At 41.9% G+C, this 19079-nt stretch overlaps 1 protein-coding gene across 2 annotated transcripts in view; it reads left to right on the top strand.

The window, feature by feature from the left end:
- The window catches only part of ELOVL6 (ELOVL fatty acid elongase 6), a 124046-nt gene extending 106788 nt beyond the window's left edge, over positions 1-17258 (top strand). The window contains exons 4-5 of one of the 2 annotated variants that reach the window (XM_080796482.1): positions 6552-6703; positions 14190-17258. In XM_080796482.1, coding sequence (XP_080652608.1) covers positions 6552-6703; positions 14190-14614 — 577 coding nt within the window. In that variant the 3' untranslated portion in view covers positions 14615-17258. The remainder of the gene's footprint in view (positions 1-6551; positions 6704-14189) is intronic. The other variant, XM_080796483.1, reaches the window with a different exon arrangement.
- Positions 17259-19079: the final 1821 nt, after the last annotated feature.

The raw sequence follows: 19079 nt of genomic DNA, 5'->3' as shown, positions 1-19079 counted from the left end.
AAAAAAAACAAGGTTTGTTTAGCATCAGATTATAAATATTAGAAATGGGCACTAAAGATTAGATTTCTAATAGCTTCTGAGAAAGAGCAAGACCTGACTATTGGAAAACAAAATTTGAGGAGGAATCATTGTTAACAGTTTGAAGGGTTTTTCCCATAAGTATTTTTATAGCCATCATATATATTTTATAGCCATAAAATCTTTTCAAAACATACACTGGTTGGGTCATTCCATACAGAATTTTTTTTTTAAAGATTTTATCCATCTACCTGAGAGAGAGAGAGCATGAGAGGGGAGAAGTTCAGAGGGAGAAGCAGACTCCCCATGGAGCTGGGAGCCCAAACTCCGGGATTATGACGTGAGCCGAAGGCAGTTGCCCAACGAACTGAGGCGCCCAAGGCGCCCCATAGAGAATATTTTTCTCCTTATATTTCTTACTTAACTATCTTGTACCTTGGAGCTCTTCCATGTCAGCATTTCAGGCAGATGTACCTGGCACACTTAGTAGTTGTATTGTGTTTGTTGTCATTTATTTAACCCTTCCCAATGGGCTTTTAGATTTTGTTCTAGCCATCTTATGTGTATTACAAAACACACAGTATGGTATATTTTTGCAAGTATGCCTAAAGGATACATTGTGTTTCCAACAATGGAAGTACTATGTCATAAGAAATGAGTATTTTCAATTTTGATACACAATATGCAATTTTAGCCTTACCTGTCTCAGTCCACAAATCGTTTGAGAGACTTTCTAATGTAGATGTCTGATTAAATATTCCAATCAAGACAAAGGAGTCAAACCTAGAAAGGATCACTCATCGAGAGATGAAATTGTACACTGTACTTCTTACTGAAAGAGTAGGGCAAGTAAATTATTAAACACTACTATGTCTCTTCCCATGTAACTGCTGATTTATTGGGCAAAAAATGCACACCTTGATGGTTTGTTATATTATTATTATTACTAAAAAATGTATTTTTAAACAGGCTAAATGCTAGACCTGACTTAAGTAGACATTCTCTATTAACGATGCCTGTCATCAGGTGTGGAAAGGTTTTAGAAGTGGGATTGCACTTTGTCAAAGAAATTTGATGTGACATGGGGATGTCATTACTCCATATCACAAACACTGCATTCCTGTATTACCTCCGGAATCTAAGGGCATTACAGTGGATTTGGGGGTGGTTGTTAATTTGCTTTAACCTCTTTGGAGATCATTGCATATTCTTCCTACTCTGAATACTGTCAGCGTCTACGGCAAATGATAATTCAAGTATTGTTATCAGGAAAATCAGGGACCTCTCCTATGTTTGTAGAGTTGCTGCTGTTGGATTAGCTGTTGCCATGTTTTGAGAACTGACAAAACCTCACGCATTTTTTCCTTTTTCTGATTGTAGAATACCCGTATAATAAACATCTTTATTGCCCAGTCCTGAAAGTAATTGCCCCTTTGGTTATTGAGTTAGCGGGCTGAGGGGTTCTGCTGGCTGGCGCTTCAGAATACAAACCTTTCAGAAACCCTTGTTTTGATACCAGAACACCTTGCATTTAAGTTGAGAGCCCATAAGGGAAAAATGTAAAGCTGAGTTTATCTACCGTTGACGTTCAAGTTGAAACAATTGAAAGGTTTATTGGCGATCTATACCTAAGAGTCTTTCTATCCAGAGCAGAATTCTGGAATTCTGTAGCTGGTATTGCAATTATTCCACTTTGACTTCCAGATGGCAGTAAAATTGGAAGGCTGGAACACAGAGCTATTCAAACTTTTCTCAAGTTGAACAATGATGAGGCCTCATGGTCAGAGCCTGAGTTTGAAAGAAGATTCACTATGTCTCTCACATTTGTTTAGAAAGGACGCCAATACTTGTGAAAGGAAAAAACTTACACAACCTGAAAATGAGAACTTGTTTTCCAAACTTTTGCTCTAAATGTTTCAACATCTGTGTAATGGAGTACATGATATATCCAAAGAAGAATCCCATCCAGATACACATGCATTGTCTCCCAGTCTTTTCTACTAGTCTCAGTGTCCGGGTGTCCTCAAGGGCTGGATTAGGGTTGTATCTCAGTGTCACACTAAAAAGTTTCTGTAAAGCCTTGCAAGCTAGTACCATTGTGATTGGTTAGTTATTATATCAATTGTAGGTAAGCACCCATTTAAAAAAAATTAATTGTCAATCTGATATATCCTTGCTTTAAAATAAGCAATGCAGAAATGTGTATATAGTATAAAAGAGAAGATTCTCTCTCCCACCCCCAAAATACTCCCATTAACAGTCCAGTAGGCATTCTTGGTACCTCCTTGAGTCCATGCGATGGCAAATGGCTAAAGATGAAGAAACAGACCTCTTCTGGACTAGGACTCCAGAACGTTTGTTTGCAGAGAAACACCTTAGCTAATCAGATCCCCTTGCCACATTGTGCCTAATGTAGCTTACAGAGAGCACAAACATCCAATTCTCCCTTCACTGAGCTCTCTCCTGTTCCACTGTTACAGTCAAAACTGGACTTTGACAAGAAAAATTATATATTCCCTTAAAAAAGATGCCAGTATGACCTTACAACTGGGAAAAGACCTGTGATATAGCACTAATCTGCCCTCATTAAACACAATGGCCCAGACTCTCAGCTGATTTGAGACTATAGATTTAGGATAATCTTTATCCTCTGATTGAAAGATAAATTTTACATGAACCAGATGCTTTTCTATACTAGTCTCCTTGAAGATGTTCTAAGGAAAATGCATATTTCACATCCTCTTGTGAACTACTTGTTTGTGAAAAGTTTGGCTCATGAAAAGAAGAGTGGTTGAGAATGTTCAAGCCATGTCCAGGCATGGCCGGGAAGAATGTCAACATTGATTAGAAATGTCCACCATGAGTATAAGCAAGGACTGGGCAGAGCAGAACATAAGCTGCATATCTGTCCTTTACATTATGGTGTCTCTCAAGATGATATAACTTAAGATGCCTGGCTCATTCAGTAGAGCACGCAACTCGATCTCGGGGTCATAGTTCGAACCCCACGTTGGGTGTAGAGTTTGCGTAAATAAATGAATTTTAAAAAGAGAGAGATGATGTAACTTAAGAAGGAAAAATGTGTCCTGACCTAAAGTATTTTTTGGTCAAGTATCATAGCCTCAGGGCCTGAGCCTACATATAAGAAAAAGCCATACGGTTCCAAAGTGTACCATGGCTGAGATGTACCAGGGGCAGAGCTCCTGGCTTCTCAAACATAACAATCATCGCATTGGCTAAGCAGCTCTCTCATGCTGCCCCCCCAGCAGGAGCATTGTCACATCACAACAAAGCGCCTTTGCCCACAGACACGTAGGCCTGATGGCTGGCACTGACGATTTCCCTGAAAAAATGCATTGCCCTCTGTTCTGAGTCAGCCTTATTGTTGAGAGCTTAGGGATTGAGGCTGAGGTCCAGATATGGGACGATCATATGTGCTATATGCTGATTCCCAGCAATACTGTGGCCACATCATCTCCACACTTGTCATGCTGCAGTGCTCTGAAATGACCTCCTTGTACACTGACCCTCAAATTCTGAATCCCTCTTTATCCCGACATCAAATCCCGCTTCCTCTGATGTCTTCCAGTACCGCCCCCTACCCTAGCCAGAGTTAGCATTTTGCTTCTTGTTAGCCCCGCATCTGGGACATTGCCAGTCCATATTTAGCAACTGAAAGAATAAATTAAAGCATGCCAATGCTTAAGAAATGGGAACTACAATGGCTTTTGAGACCCAAGAAGAGGAAAGGACGGTGACTATTCCAGAGGTGCTTTCTTTGTCTCTGCTCTGATCTTGTATGAGGCACAGAGTCTGGCAGCAGAACAGGAGAGGAGGGACTCTGCTGGCTGTCACTGGGCTGGCATTTAGCTCTGGACAATATGCTGATGGTTCAGAAATGTCCTAGACCAGGGGTTGATGAACAGAAACAGATACATATCAAAAGTGTGTCACTTTTCTATTTATCTGCTTTGGGCTTGTACCAAAGTCATTGACTTCTCTCCCACGGGTTTATGGAAAGCCGATAACTGATGTAGTCAGGAGCTGACCAGCAGTATTTTGACTTAGACATACCGTGTAGCCACAAAATATTAACTAGTGTTCCAAGGTAGTGTTCTACCGAAAATCCGATCTTGTGTGTTGTGTCTGCTGGAACACGAGTAATAGAAAGCAGAATTCCAAAGGCTTAAACAATAAGAAAGCTTTCTCAAAAACAAGAAGACTTGCAAAAAGGTCACTGAAAGATTGGCTGAGCCCCTCACTTGGTCACATTTTGCAGGAATAACTTCTGTCTTCACAGTAGCTCCCGCCCTCTGGTAAGATGGCTGCCGCACCCCTAGGCCATACGTAGTAAAAAGCAAGGAAGCCTTCCCACATGCCACACGGCCCCTAGCAGCCCAGTGCTCACACCACATGGGCTAGAAGTGGGTCAATGCCCACCCCTAACCAATCACCGGTAAGGGAAATGGGATTACTAAAACTTGCTGAAGTTATTAGGATGTACTCCTAAATTGAAGATGGTGTCACCTTCCTTGGGCGAATCATGAGTTGACAGAAACTGGACAAAATCAGGCTTCTTCTCAAAGGGAGCAAGGGGAAGGACTTGGCTCTTGAATAGGTAACCAAAAGCATCTGCCGTGTATGCCCAGCAGAGACGGCACGTCCAGACTTCCGTAGTACCTTCACAGCAGCAAAGTCCAAGTGTCCAATGTGTGAATTACCTTAACTTGGCAATGGTGGCCACTCTTCACATTACCATTTTGCCATCATCTGGTGAGGTAAAGACACACAAAAAATGAATTCGGATAACACAGAAAAATCACCATGACCTGACTTTACCAATGAGTTCCAATTCTCCACTCTCCAATTAGGACAGTTTATTGCCTGTAAAGACACGGGTCGTTCCACTTGGGAGGGGACATTTCTTTGAGATCAGAAACTGGGAAAAGGCAGCCTTGGTGAGCGAACAGGGAGAAAAACTCCCTAGGAGGACATATATGCAAAGTCCCTAAGGCAGAAAACAGAAAGGATGAGAAAGTGGTGGAATGATTGGCTCACAGTGAGCAGGAAGAAAAAGGCGGTCGGAAGGATGGAGATGGGGGACAAAGGGGCCATTCCGAGCCTTGGAGGTCCTATTAAGGAGCTGGGGGTTTTATTCTGCATGCAGTGGGAAGCCACTAAAGGATTAAAAAGGCTCTCCAACTGTAAAGTGATACCAGAAATCCTATGCAGGATCATTTTATATGTTGGAAAGAGTAATTCCATTTAATGCAGGCTGTATATCATTAGAGAAGCTACTTATGAAGTCCCAACTTAATAAATTAACAGTTGCCAGGAATTCAACTTTATTACCTTGCCTTTAGGCAAAGTGACTTTTGGTTCTAGTTGGCAGACACAAGCTGATGGCCTCGTGGAATGGCTTATTTTGAAGCAACTCTTAAGAACTCTTAAAGAAACAATAATGCCTCTGAGGAGAAATGAAAGCTCCTGTTCCCAGTTTGGTCGCAGCAGCTGTTCACTGGCTAACCTCCTAACCGACTTGGCCCCTTGAAGGGGATGCTGCCAGAAGAAGGATGGCCGAGTATGGCCTCACATGGTCAGCTGGCCTTGCTTTCAGTCATGCGTGTGGTCCACGTGCTCTGGTACACATGCCCGAGGGATCCCTCCTTAATGGAAACTGCCTGTTCCAGCTGCAAAGTTCTTTCACACTTCAGGTTGCCTTACTGAGCTCAACACATTCCGGAGCTCTCCTGTTTCCTTGGCAGTTCCTTGATAAAAGTGCCCGAAGCTAGTTTCTTTTTCAACCATCTTTGAGTACCTGCACCTGTGGGGAGGCCAACACGTGACAGGGCTTTGAAGAATGGGGTTCCAACAGGGTTAGCCTGTGTTTATGGGGAGCTCAAGGGAATGAGCCTGACTGGAGAGCTAAGCCTGCTGGCTTCCATGAGAAAGACGGATTAGAGAGTGAAAGGGGGGTAAGCGATGACAGTGGTGGTTTGGAGGCCGCTGCAGGGGTCCAAAAAGATGCCAAGGAGGAGGTCTACGTTGATAAGGCTAGTCCAAAGACAAAGGAAGAGTTGGCTGAGAGAAACAAACTGATACCCAGGCAATCGAGCCGGGACGGGGGTGGGGGAACTTTGAAAATGACTGGACATAGGACAGACCTGAGCTCATTCCAGGAGTTTTCAGCCAACCCCATCTCATCCCCAAGGGAGAGTTCCCAAACTGAAACAAAACAGTCACCAGCTTCTTCATGAGATCCTGCCCTGGCTCCATTCCGTTTGGCCGTGACCTCTTCTTGGTACAGTGATGACATACATGATGGCATCGTGTATGATCTTCAGAATAAAGCACTGAGAAGTTGTGTTGCTCTTGTTTACAAAACATTTTAAGATGCTTCTGGGTCAATGCAAATGATTGCAAGGCATCTATATACCTCTTTCCCCAATAGCAGACAGTCTTCTAAGTATGGGTAATGTCAGAAATGAAATGATTTGCCTGAATGTTGTTTCTTTTCTCTTTTCATTATAAAGTATATTCGGTGCTGTTCGAACTGGTGCTTATATGGTGTACATTTTGATGACCAAAGGCCTGAAGCAGTCAGTTTGTGACCAGAGTTTTTACAATGGACCTGTCAGCAAATTCTGGGCTTATGCATTTGTGCTAAGCAAAGCACCCGAACTAGGTGAGTGTCTTCTCTCCTTCCATTTCCACCCTCACCCTTCTGGGTAGCTACACACCCACAAGATACATTTATTTGAAAATGGACAAAGAAACCATTTGAAGGTCCTGTTTTTTGGTTGCAATGAATTTGAGTTCTTGACTAACTTTTCCACTATCTCTTTCTCTCCCCTCCTTCCTTCTGTTTCAACAATTATACGTTGTGTGGGGCGTCTGGGTGGCTCAGTAGGTTAAGCCTCTGCCTTCGGCTCAGGTCATGATCTCAGGGTTCTGGGATCGAGCCCCACATTGGGCTCTCTGCTCAGGAGGGAGCCTGCTTCCCGCCCCCCACCCCCCCCCGCCTGGTGCTCTGCCTACTTGTGATCTCTGTCAAATAAATAAATAAAATCTTAAAAAAAAAATTATACGTAGTGTATGTGAAGAGCGAAATAGCTTACAGAAACATGCAGACTTCCAGACACTATTGGAAATATACTCCCAGGGACATATAAAATCCACACACAGTCCCTTCTGTCCAGCGCATTAACGGCTGTGCTAAGTTGAAAATATGGAAGAATATTTTCAGTGCAGCTCTCTCCCAGTCCCACATGGAAGCAGACTTTCATCCCGGAGTTAGGATTCAGATGAGGAGACTAGGCTTTCCGTTTGGGTGTCCTCCTGTTCTAATTAACAAATGGAAAGCATTGGTTTCTGGTGTTGTTTGATTTGAATCATCTAAGAGATGGGCTTTGGAGAAGAGAAATGTGGCTCCCCTTCTAGAACTGAATCCAAAATACTGGCTATGTACATAGAAGGTTTTCCCTTCAACTCTTTAATGGTCTTGAATATAAGTGTGGTGCAGATTCACAGGAACAGTGGGAAATTCATGGCAAGGTTGTGACATGGACATAGTTCACCAGGAAAATACCTTTACTGCCAGAGAAAGGGGTCTGCTGGTGATCATAAACTCTGGGCTCATCCGTGAGCAGTACTGGCCATCATCTCACAATCTCATATATATCCTTAAGGAACACCTATTCATTCACTATGTTTTTTCACTTTTTATCGGGAATTAAGAATTGTATTATTTACTTCAAAATATTTATTTATAGTTGGGTCCCCTCTCCTGTTTCTCCTAAAAGGGGGTTAGAGGTTGTACTTTGCTTATAAACCACATATAATCAAGCTATCCACAGTCTTTCTTTAAGGTGTCTTTAGTATATATCCTGTGTCTGCTCACAAAGGATAGGAGGTCTCTTGGATGTGTACGTTAGCAGACTATCTATCCACTTTTCTTTTTTAAGATTTTATTTATTTATTTGAGAGAGAGAGAGCATGAGAGGGGAGAAGGTCAGAGGGAGAGGCAGACTCCCCATGGAGCTGGGAGCCCAATGCAGGACTTGCTTCCAGGATCATGACCTGAGCCGAAGGCAGTTGCTTAACCAGCTTAACCAACTGAGCCGCCCAGCGCCCTCTGTTCACTTTCTACCAGCAGCTGTACCTCTGCTGCCTACAAAGAGTGGGCAATTGATTTGAACTGTGGGTGTTTTTCCAAATCAAAGGCAAGGGAAGAGCAGCAGAGGGAAACCGAAAACCTTTGCTAAGAGGAGCAGGGGTATGGAGATGAATGCTCTACAGTCCAGAATAACTAGATCACTGTTGTTCGTGCACGCACACGTGCAAGAGCCCATGAAGGCAGACTTAGGTTGAAATGCATTGGTATGGATGTATTCATTCATTCACTTAACATATTTATATTAAGCGCCAACAAGGGGTATTTAATAGGGGCTTGAATGGAATGTCTAACTCCTCCAAAAAGAAATTTAGAATATGAATTTTACGAACCAGGCCCCAGGAAGTGATTTTTCATATTTGAATTGAGACCACAAGCTGCCAAATCGTAGGCTACAAAAATGTTTTTCCAACTTGGAACTACACACAGTGCCTAAGACAGATGTGTTTTGAGGAATTTCAAGATTCTATGGTAACATTTTAATTTTGTGTTTTCACTTAGAGATAAAATAAAAGACTGTCTTGACAGATCTATTTCTTTCACAGTGATTCTTTAGATTCATAGAGCATCTGAGCCAGATTACTTTTTCTCAAACTAGTGTTGGTCTGAGAATGTGAGCCTGTATCCTCATGTATCCTCTTGGGGTTCAGTGACATTTTCTTTTAAATGCATACATTATTAATGTTTGAGAATTTTTCACTTTGAGAACTATCGATCTCTCTGACTTTCAATTTATGTAGTACAATGAGCATCCTTATGAATCTCCCCATCTTTTTGGATAGAGCTGACTACAGCTGTATGAAAACAGTAAATGCATGAACCCCCTGGCTCCCTCTACATGTCAGCACTAAACACTTCACACAATTTCACTACCCTCAACATTTTCAAAAAACATCAACAATGGTGCCTCTATTCTTCTGGCCCTTAAGTCTTAAATCACAAAGTAGCAACCTCAGTCTTTGCTTCTAGAAATCCTTTCCCTTGCAAGGGCTGCTTGTCTGCACTCTGAGTTTTAGCCAGGTGTATTTGAGGGACTTGAAACTAAAAATAGTCCCTTCCACCTTTAGAATAATTTCTTGAAGAGCCACCTCAACCTATTCATAGTGGTCATTTTTCTTCAAAGACATGAATAGACCTATATTGTCTTGTCCACCCATCTTCTGTTCCAGACTGACATCAAAGTTTTAGGAGGGCGGACAGAGTTAGAATTTCCACACAAGAGCTATCAGTGAAGCACTTAGAGGTATTTGTGCTGTGTTCTCTGTCTTGTTAGCGTGTTAGTCTGGATGATGCTGATTAATCATCTGTCTTAATTAATGTCAACTCAGCCATGCCACTCCCTACCTCCCCCATGTTGACATATAATTAAACACAATTCTATTCCCTCTTGAGCCCAGAAGGAACTGTACCGTGGTCCATTGTGCCGGAGTTTCAATAATCCCTTTCCCTAAGAAGCCTTATTCACCGTAGTGGTTTGTAGGTTGGGTATCAAACAATCCATTTCTTCACAGTTAAAACAGGATTGAAGTGCAGACATTGGGCTAAAGAGTTGGAAAAAAATAAAACCTTAACCTTGATCTGGTTCTTTAATGAGGCTTCTTCATGTCATTTCAGGTTCATTATACAGGTAATTTCATGGTCAGAGTCCCCTTTTTTCAATTTTAAGATATGCCTTATTTTCCCTCAAATGTTCTGGGGCTCATTGACAAATGGCCTTCCCCAACCAAACTGTGAATCAAAATAGGTCCAAAAACCAGATAGCCAGTCCCTATCCCTAATTAGCACATGTATTTTTTTGCTCTTAGAAGACATTGCTGCTACCGTTTAATTAAGAAAGATCTATCAACTTGGATTATTGAGAACTTTTCTTATTTTTAGGTCCTAAGCTCAGCTTCTCAGTACACTAAGGTCCTGGACTCCCTTATGTGCAGCAGAAAGGGAAGGTTCCCGTGAGAAGGAATAGTTCTGTGTTCAATACCGAAACTCTATTTTCCCACCAAAACCCACATGCCCACAGTTTTCACTATACTTTTTCTGGGGGAGGGGGGCAGGCAAAATACATATGACATCAAATTTACCATTTGTAAGTGTACAAGGCTGTGGTACTAAGAACATTTGCATCGTTGCACGGTCCTCACCACCGTGCTTCTCTAGCTCCGTTTCATCTCCCCCAGCTGACACTACCCGTTAACCACTATCCTTCGCTGAACTCTTAATAGCAAGAAGGGCTTTCTGTTTTTGCAGAAAACAATGAGCTCATTTCAGTGAATTATAGAGTTACGACCCATTAGAACAAATGAGGAGAAGAGAACCACCAGCCCGCTCTGCGTGCCAAAATCTTGCGCGCCTACTGTTTGAGTTATATTAAAACCTGCTGAGATTTGCTTTTGTTAAAACTTGGAAACATCTGCTCCGAGTCTCGGTCCTTGCTCAGTTGAGCTTGTCATTGTTTCGAAACTCTGACTCAGCAGAGCTCCGGCTAACTGTGAAGAGGGGCATGGCCATCTGGGACAAACCACACAGAGTGGCCTCTTGGTGACTGCGAGCGCCCTGGTGGTTTCCAACTGCCAACTGACTGCTCCCCAGTGACACAGACATCTGTACTTAACAGGCACACAGGCTGGAGGCAGATCGTTTGAAAGGGACACTTGGGAATGAGAATACCATGTCCTGCCTGGCTCTTGGCTGAAAACAGTTGAATCAAAAGTTAGAGAGACTGTGGTAGAGAAAACATGAGCCAGTGGCCACTCGAATGGGTGACGTGGCTGAATCGTTCAAGAGTCAAAAGTCCCACTGCTTACTGTGGGCCAACATTCTTTCCATAAGGCACCAGACCTTTGACCAAGAAAGATGCGTTGGCCAACGTCAAATGCACAGTCTTTATCTTTGGTTTGCATTTTCAGGTCACTCAGTAGCTTTTGGCAGGGCTATAAATACCCTATCTTGGTACAACTGGCTCATGGCAAATCAAGCGCGATATTAAGCAGTTTCCATGGAAGAAAAATAATTTATAACTGCCAGGGTGTTATGACTGATGCATCTTAGCCACAGTATCAAAAAAACCCAAACAGGGACGCCTGGGTGGCTCAGTTGGTTGAACGGCTGCCTTCGGCTCAGGTCATGATCCCAGCGTCCTGGGATCGAGTCCCACATCGGGCTCCTTGCTCAGCAGGGAGCCTGCTTCTCCCTCTGCCTCTGCCTGCCACTCTGTCTGCCTGTGCTCGCTCGCTCTCTCTCCCTCTCTCTCTCTATGACAAATAAATAAAATATTAAAAAAAAAAAAACCCAAACAAACAAAAGAAAAAAAATACAAAAAACATAGGAGCTCTCAGGAAGCCCTTCTGGAACCCCACCAGTTTCCCCTTCCCTTTCCCCATGGGAAACTACCATTCCCTAGGTCAACAGCCTACATGGGGATAGTAACCTTGATGCAGCCTTGGAGTGGTGGTCCTGAGAGGCTCCAGGGCTAGTACTGGAAAATAGTCATCTTCATTACTCCACCTGCCATCCTGTATGTCTGTTCCAGAAAAAATTCTTAAAGGAATTCAAATTAATTTTGTTTTAAAGATCTCTTGACATCAGGGCACCTGGGTGGCTCAGTCGGTTAAGCGTCCAACTCAAGGTTTCAGCTGAGGTCATGACCGCAGGATCTTGAGATCAAGCCCCATTTGGGATCCAAGCTCAGCATGAGTCTGCTTGGGTTTCTATCTCCTTCTCCTCCTGCCCCTCCCCCCCTGCACTCTCCCTCTCTCTCTCTCAAAATAATAAATAAATCTTTAAAAAAACAATAAAGATCTCATAACATATGCTTCATCTCCGGCCCCCCCCTATTAAATGGAAACACGTAATGTGTCTTAATCATGCCCCCTACTTATGAGATCTGAGACCCCTACTCAGACAGGAAAAACACAAAGCTAGTTTCAGTACCAGAACTGTAGGTTCCACTTTTCATTCCAGGTTAGCCCATTCTAATATCGTCTGTCTTTTGTCCCCTATTACTCTTCTCATACTAAAATTGTTCTTCAGACAATGAAGTTTTAATATAAAAGTGATGATAGAGTCAAAACTAAATCTAAAGAAATAAAACGGTTGAGCTACTTATTGCTCTACAGCAAATAACCTAATACAGTGTGTTTGGATATTGCATGGTTTGTACATTTCTGTCATGCTTAGAGGCTCATAAAAAAACATGTTTTCAATTATGAATGGATTTGTTTTTACCATGTAATTCCTTGGACTTCTACTTTCTTTCTACCACGAACAAAAGTAGGCTGGAATTATCGCATCTACGTTATAATTTACTGAGCGAAGGGAGGCACAGAGTAGTAATTACACAGAAATAGTGGATCTTTGACAGGCACACAAAAATAGCACAGTTTAACACTAAGAAGTAGACCCCAGGTCTCCTGATACCAGTTTTGTCTCTGAAGTACACAAATCAGAGTTACCATCACCATCAATCATTATCAGTCTAACATTTATAGGCATAATTTGTCAGGCATCTCACAAGAGAGAAAAGGACTTCAAAGAAAATTTTATAATATGTCTGGAAATACAGCTCTCCTTTTCTGTCCTAGACAGATATGAAGTACTACTGTTTAACACTTCAGTAGGGAAACAAACGAACAGCTCCTGCTGAATGGAATGGGGTACCACCTGGTTTATTCCAGCCATGGCCATTAGAACCTTAAAAATTTTCCCAAGACCTCGCATTCCTTGACCTTTCCTAGTGCCAAATGGTTTAGGACATCGGTGAGGTCTGAGGAATAAGACAAGCTTAAGCACTAATTCCCTTTGTGCTTAATTAGATTTCAGATCAAGAAGGACCTTCTAGTTCTCCTTGTTGTACAGAAAGGAGTCAAGTTTGAGTTCAGTAAAGGTCATGAAGGAGGTTGGGTTTTCCCATCCTTGAGAAGAACACAGAGATAGGAAAGAGAGTGGATCACAAATCCCGTTTTTGTCCCACATCCCCATATCCCTTCCCCTTTTTTCATACTTGTTAATGAAATCGTGTGTGTTTTTTACTGTGTTTCTCTTTATCCATTTTGTTGTAAGTGTCCTGTGGTATATTTTTTGGAATCCCTAAGGCTTTTCAGAGAATCATTACATATAAGTAACATCTACCTGAGTACTAGTCTAACATCTATAACATAAGTTTTCCTACCTTAGGGACAGAAGTCTTTTTCTTCAAAAGGATATTGTTAATAATAGATTTTGAAAAGTTTTCTCAAAGTTAACTCCGTAAAAATTGTTCTCCGTTCTTATTACTCAATTCATTGGTATAAAATATTCAGGTTACCATGTTCAGCAAATATGGTAGAGGGTGACTTTTTCTCTCTTTTTCTGTTTTTGCCTTTTGTTTCAGTTTTACTCCTCTAATTGCCAAATGTCTGTTGAGGTTTCACCTTTTACAGGGAGCTCACAAAGATGGGTTTTTTAGGAGTGGCTTTTGCCATATACCATAGACAAATGGTCTTCCTGCTCTAGTGAGGCCTATGAATGTTTGCTGGGCCCTTGAATTCTAATCTGTTTCTCTCCATTGACAAATGATCTGAGAGAAGTCACTTGACTCTTCCAGATAATATTCCCTAAAATGTACGGTCGAGTTAGAAATTGGGTCACTTGATTGCTCATGTCCTTTCCAGGTCAGAAATTGATAAGATTTTTGTAAAACAGCCTTCTAAAGGTAACATTTATTGCGTGTTCTCCGTGTGCCGGGAGGGCACACTGGTTATCATACTTAGCCCTCAGGCGATTCCAAGCTACGACTGTTATCCCCGTTACTATCTCCATTTTACAGAAACTGGAAAATAGTGAGGATAAGTAGCTTACCCAAGCTCACAGAGCTAGTAAATATCTATCCAGGATTCTAACCCAGTCCACCTCACTCTCAAGTATGAGTTCAAGCTATGTCCTTTCTTGGGAAAAAGATGAATTATCATTACGTCATGGTCAAGGGACTCACGTAGGTTTTTTTTTGTCCTTCTCTGTCTTTCAGGAGATACAATATTCATTATTCTGAGGAAGCAAAAGCTGATCTTCCTGCACTGGTACCACCACATCACTGTGCTGCTGTACTCGTGGTATTCCTACAAGGACATGGTAGCCGGGGGCGGTTGGTTCATGACCATGAACTATATTGTGCACGCCCTGATGTACTCTTACTATGCCTTGCGAGCGGCGGGTTTCCGAGTTTCCCGGAAGTTTGCCATGTTCATCACCTTGTCCCAGATCACTCAGATGCTGATGGGCTGTGTCATTAACTACCTGGTCTTCTACTGGATGCAGCATGACCAGTGTCACTCTCACTTTCAGAACATCTTCTGGTCCTCACTCATGTACCTCAGCTACCTAGTGCTCTTCTGCCACTTCTTCTTTGAGGCCTACATCGGCAAGATGAGGAAAACAACGAAAGCTGAATAGTGTTGGAACTGAGGAGGAAACCATAGCTCAGGGTCATCAAGAAAAACAATAGACAAAAGAAAAATGGCACAAGGAATCACATATGGTGCAGCTAAAACAAAACAAAACACATGAGCAAACATAAAACCCAAGGCAGCTTAGGGATAATAAGGTTGACTCAACCCAGTAAGTTTATGATCCTTTTTGGGTGAGGACTCGCTGAGTGAACCTCCATCTCAAAGGACTGCTGCTGGAAAACCCCATTCCCTCCTTAACTGTCAGCTCTAGGACAAATGAGAACAAAAGTGAGCCAGCGGCACAGAGAGAGAGAAATAGAAGGTCAAGAAAAGCTATTAACACTATATGAAAACAAAAGTATTTACTAAGTGTTATATTTCTCTAAGAATGAAAGAAGTTTACTTACACTGTGCGAGCACATACACACACAATCTCTTTGGACACTAAACTGGAGCCAATAGAATAGATACAAAATGGAAGAGACACAGGGTGGATATCTAGAACAATAACGCTTGTGCAAAAATTAAAGCCTTTTTAAGAAAGGCCATAGCTGTAGCCCCCCATGAGAAAAGATGTCTTAATCACCTCTCGTGAAGACGGATGTAAACAATTTTATTTCCACTAAGAGAAGGACTGGTGTTTTTCCCGTCCTAGCATAGTCTCGGGCTAGTGAGTTTGCCAGAACCAAACAGGGCACGGTGTTTTTCCGAGGTTCTTCCTGGGAGAATGGGAATGGTGCAGACCAGTTCCTAAAGGGGCAGCTCTACCTCTGAGCATTTCTGATGGTTTCACTGAAATTTCTACTCTGAAATGAGCTCTGAAGGATTATCTTTGGTTCAGTGGCCCCAGGCTTTTGAACAGAAGAGTAAATACCGAATAGCAAAGTTAAAACCTGACCAAATGATTTGAAAGTGGATTCTGGATCACCTCTAAGAAGGGTCAGCCCCATACCATTCTTGGGCTGGGAAAAGGACAGTTGGGAAAAAGATGGGAGCCGAGGACCAATCCAACAGATACAGTCTGTATTCCCCGCTCTATTTGGCTTCACACACACACTCATGGCTTTCCAAGTGAAGCCCTGTTGTACAGTCCATATTTTCTATATTTTTGTGACTTTCAAAAAGAAATCTGCAGGGCTCTTCCTGATATTGGGTGAACACTGTGTTTCCGCATCATCTGCGTCTGCTCCCTGAGCGTCGCAGAGGTGTGTAAAGTGCCCTCTGCTGGTCAAGTGGAGATACTTCAACAAACCCTTCATGGCAAGTTTGGCTGAACAGCTGACAACAAAGGCCCCCCCCCCCATAGAGTTAACCCTTCAAATTTTCAATGATATAAAATACTCGTCATATTTTTGGCCAAATCAGAAGACCTTCTTCCTGCTTCAAGTCAGCTTCAGAAATTTTTTTAAAAGGGACTTCTGCTCTGGAACTCTGAAAACCAGTTTATTAAGAGCCATATTCTTTAAAAAAAAAAAAGAGAGAGAGAGAAAGAAATGAAAGCTAGATAATATAATATTATCTGTCATACATCAGTCCTTTACAAGCCAAATAAATGTGTAAACATTCCTAGTATTTCAAAGAAGCAATTATGTAAAATTGTTCAATGTGATACGCTAGTATTCTAATTGGTTAAGTAGCTTCATGACTAGACAAACTAGATGACACGATTAGCGGCTACACTGCATAGATGACACGCATCACCACACCTACGTGCACACAGATGTGGGGTACACTCAACTTCAAAGCCCAGATGAACAGGAACACATTTTCTGGCTAGCAGAAAAAGAAAACCGTTGTTGATCTTTCTTGCTTTATTTGAGAGTGTACAGTAAAAGGGATTTTTTTCAGATTATTTTTATATTATTTGAGCTTTAACCGTGCTGTCATTCATGAAACAGAGCTGCTCTGCTTCTCTGTCAGAGATGACACGGTCTTTCTCAGCATCTTGTTTATGTGTGGAATTTGAAAGAATAAAGTTTTATCCCATTCTGTGTGAATGGTTTGAACAATGAACAAAGAATCCATGCAAACCAAGTCAGGACCGCTAGACCCCGGGCTGGGGGCGGGGCCAGGCAGGGGAGGGAAGCTGTGACAGCTGTGTGAAATTATCGTGGACGCTCTATGATGTCCTGACATTGGTTCATAGGTGAGAAGCAACTGGTGGATGGGTTGGGATTCCTAGGGTGAAAACTGACGCCGCGAGCTAAAAGGAGAGGTCCTGCTATTACACCTAGGAGGTTCTTAGGCTGCAAATAATGTTCTTTTGAGCTATGAAAAGACATGATACTGTGCAATAAGCTTTTTTCTTATGAAAGAAAATGAGCAGAATAATTCATATGAGGAAAAGGCCAAATAACAACTGACTTGTGTTTAATCGAAGGACCAATTCGAACTTACCTGGCTGATTTCATTTAATGGTTGAATCCATTGATTAATCTTTGATCCTTCAATGCAGGTTAGAATAAGGAAATGAGCATAGACCTTAAATAGACTCTAAATGATGCTTCTAAAGCACTTTGATCTTGCTACAAGTTCATACTTGTGTTCACTTGTGAGTTAACTTAGAATTTTTGTTTACAGGTTGAATGTCTAATAAGTAGTTTGAAAATTGGCTAAATAAATCTAAAGGCTTTTCCAACGTTTCTCATAGAAAGAAAAACATTTTTTTAAAAATTCTGGTATTACAGGTTCAATACAGTGTTTTTAACATCTCAGCTTAACTGCTTAATTATGTCGAGATAAGAGGCTGGACCACTAGCCCATGGCAAATCTGAATCCTACCAGAGAACTGACTGCCACATAGATAATCCTACTGTCAGTTAACATTCCAGAAAAACTTGGGCAGGCAAGTTTTTAGAACTGCCCCACTATGCTGCAATAGATTATCTTTCTACTGGAGATTTTCTACTGCATTCCAGTCCCATTATGGTGAAAACGTTTCTGGATTGAAAAAACAAACATCCTTCATTTCATATCTATGTGCGTGCAATTTGATGCCCTCAGTGTGAGTATCAACCCAAGTCTATGAGTTTGCAATGAAAAAACATTCTAATGAAAAATGCTCTATTCATAGAACAGGAAGTTTTACTGGGTAAAATGAGAGAAGAGTAAGCACGATGTTATTTAAATCCGTGCCAGGCCAAAATACCTAATTAAAATCATGTATTGAGGGTATTATTCCAGATAATTTACTCTCACCGTTCTACTCACACTCTACTGTAAATATTGGGGGGGGATAATATACATATACGTTGCTTAAGGGGAAAGAAAACATTAATTAGATCCCTCTCGCTTCCCCACCTCTCTACTAATGTAGCTCAGGCCTGAGTCAGAAACTTGCTGTGAGGAGAGGCTTTGCAGAACTGAATGCAAGAACACTTCCAGGAAAGAGAGCTACAGAATTTTTTTTTAAAAAATCAGTTATTGTGTCTTTAAGATAAAACCTGTCACATCAAAGAAACAATGCACCTGGAGTCAACTACACTGAATAGAATGCTCCAGAAGTCTGGCCTCATTCTTAAACTGCTGAATTACCTGGGAGACACAGCATGCTCAGGTTACAATCTTTTCTTTATCCTGATAAAACAGCCTTCCCTCGGAGACTACATGTCATCTAACTGTCAGCTCCAGCACATTCTGAGGCCTTTTTTTTTTCCCTCAGAGTTGTTGGATGGGCCTTGTGCTGATTCAAGAGAGCTGTTAATAGAGTAGAGAAGATCCAGTAGATTTTTGCCTCCCAGAGCTCAGCACTCGGTTGTATGTGGATGCCCCAAGCGTGTCTCTCTTAGACACTTATTTCCCCAAAAAAGTTTCCATCCCCAAGAGTGTAACTGTGTGAAAAATTTCATAATGAAAGCCCAGAACTTTCTGACATTCCAGTCTTTGTTTCCAGTAATATTTTGCCATCAGTTCAGGACGACGGAGCCTGTGTTTGTGTTGTGAGTCCCTGTCTTCTTAGCTTTCTTAGGTTGTGCTCTGTCTCATATACAAGGTCTGATTCCTTGTGCCTCAGACCCATTACCATCAAGAGATTTTGCTAAGGATGCCCCACAGGGTTTGGCCTATTGTATACACACCGAAGTGAGAGCTAATAAAGCAACCTTACACTTTTGTGCCAACATTCAGTACAAAATGTTAGGTCCCAGTTTTCCAATGAACCAGCAGCCTCTGTCTGCTGGTACCAATACATAAGTAAAACAAGTGTCAGTGCAGTTAGAGGTTTTTGTTTGTTTGTTTTTGTTTTTGTTTGTTTTTGAGTGCCAGTTGTGACAGACTCCCATTATAAACCTCCTCCAGCCACGTGGCGGAACCCATAGCTACATAGCTAAAGAAACTGGCTAAGAACACCTGCGCAGAGTATCAAAGAATCTTCACGAACTTGTTGAATCATCCCATTACTTTCCTCATCCTCAGATACTTTGAAAATTCAGGGCTCACAGAAGGAGGAAAGATAATCCTCAGGCTTCCCT

The sequence above is a fragment of the Martes martes genome (genome assembly GCF_963455335.1).
Source record: "Martes martes genome assembly, chromosome: 2".
Classification (NCBI taxonomy): Eukaryota; Metazoa; Chordata; class Mammalia; order Carnivora; family Mustelidae; genus Martes; species Martes martes.
This window is presented reverse-complemented; position numbering and strand designations above follow the sequence as displayed.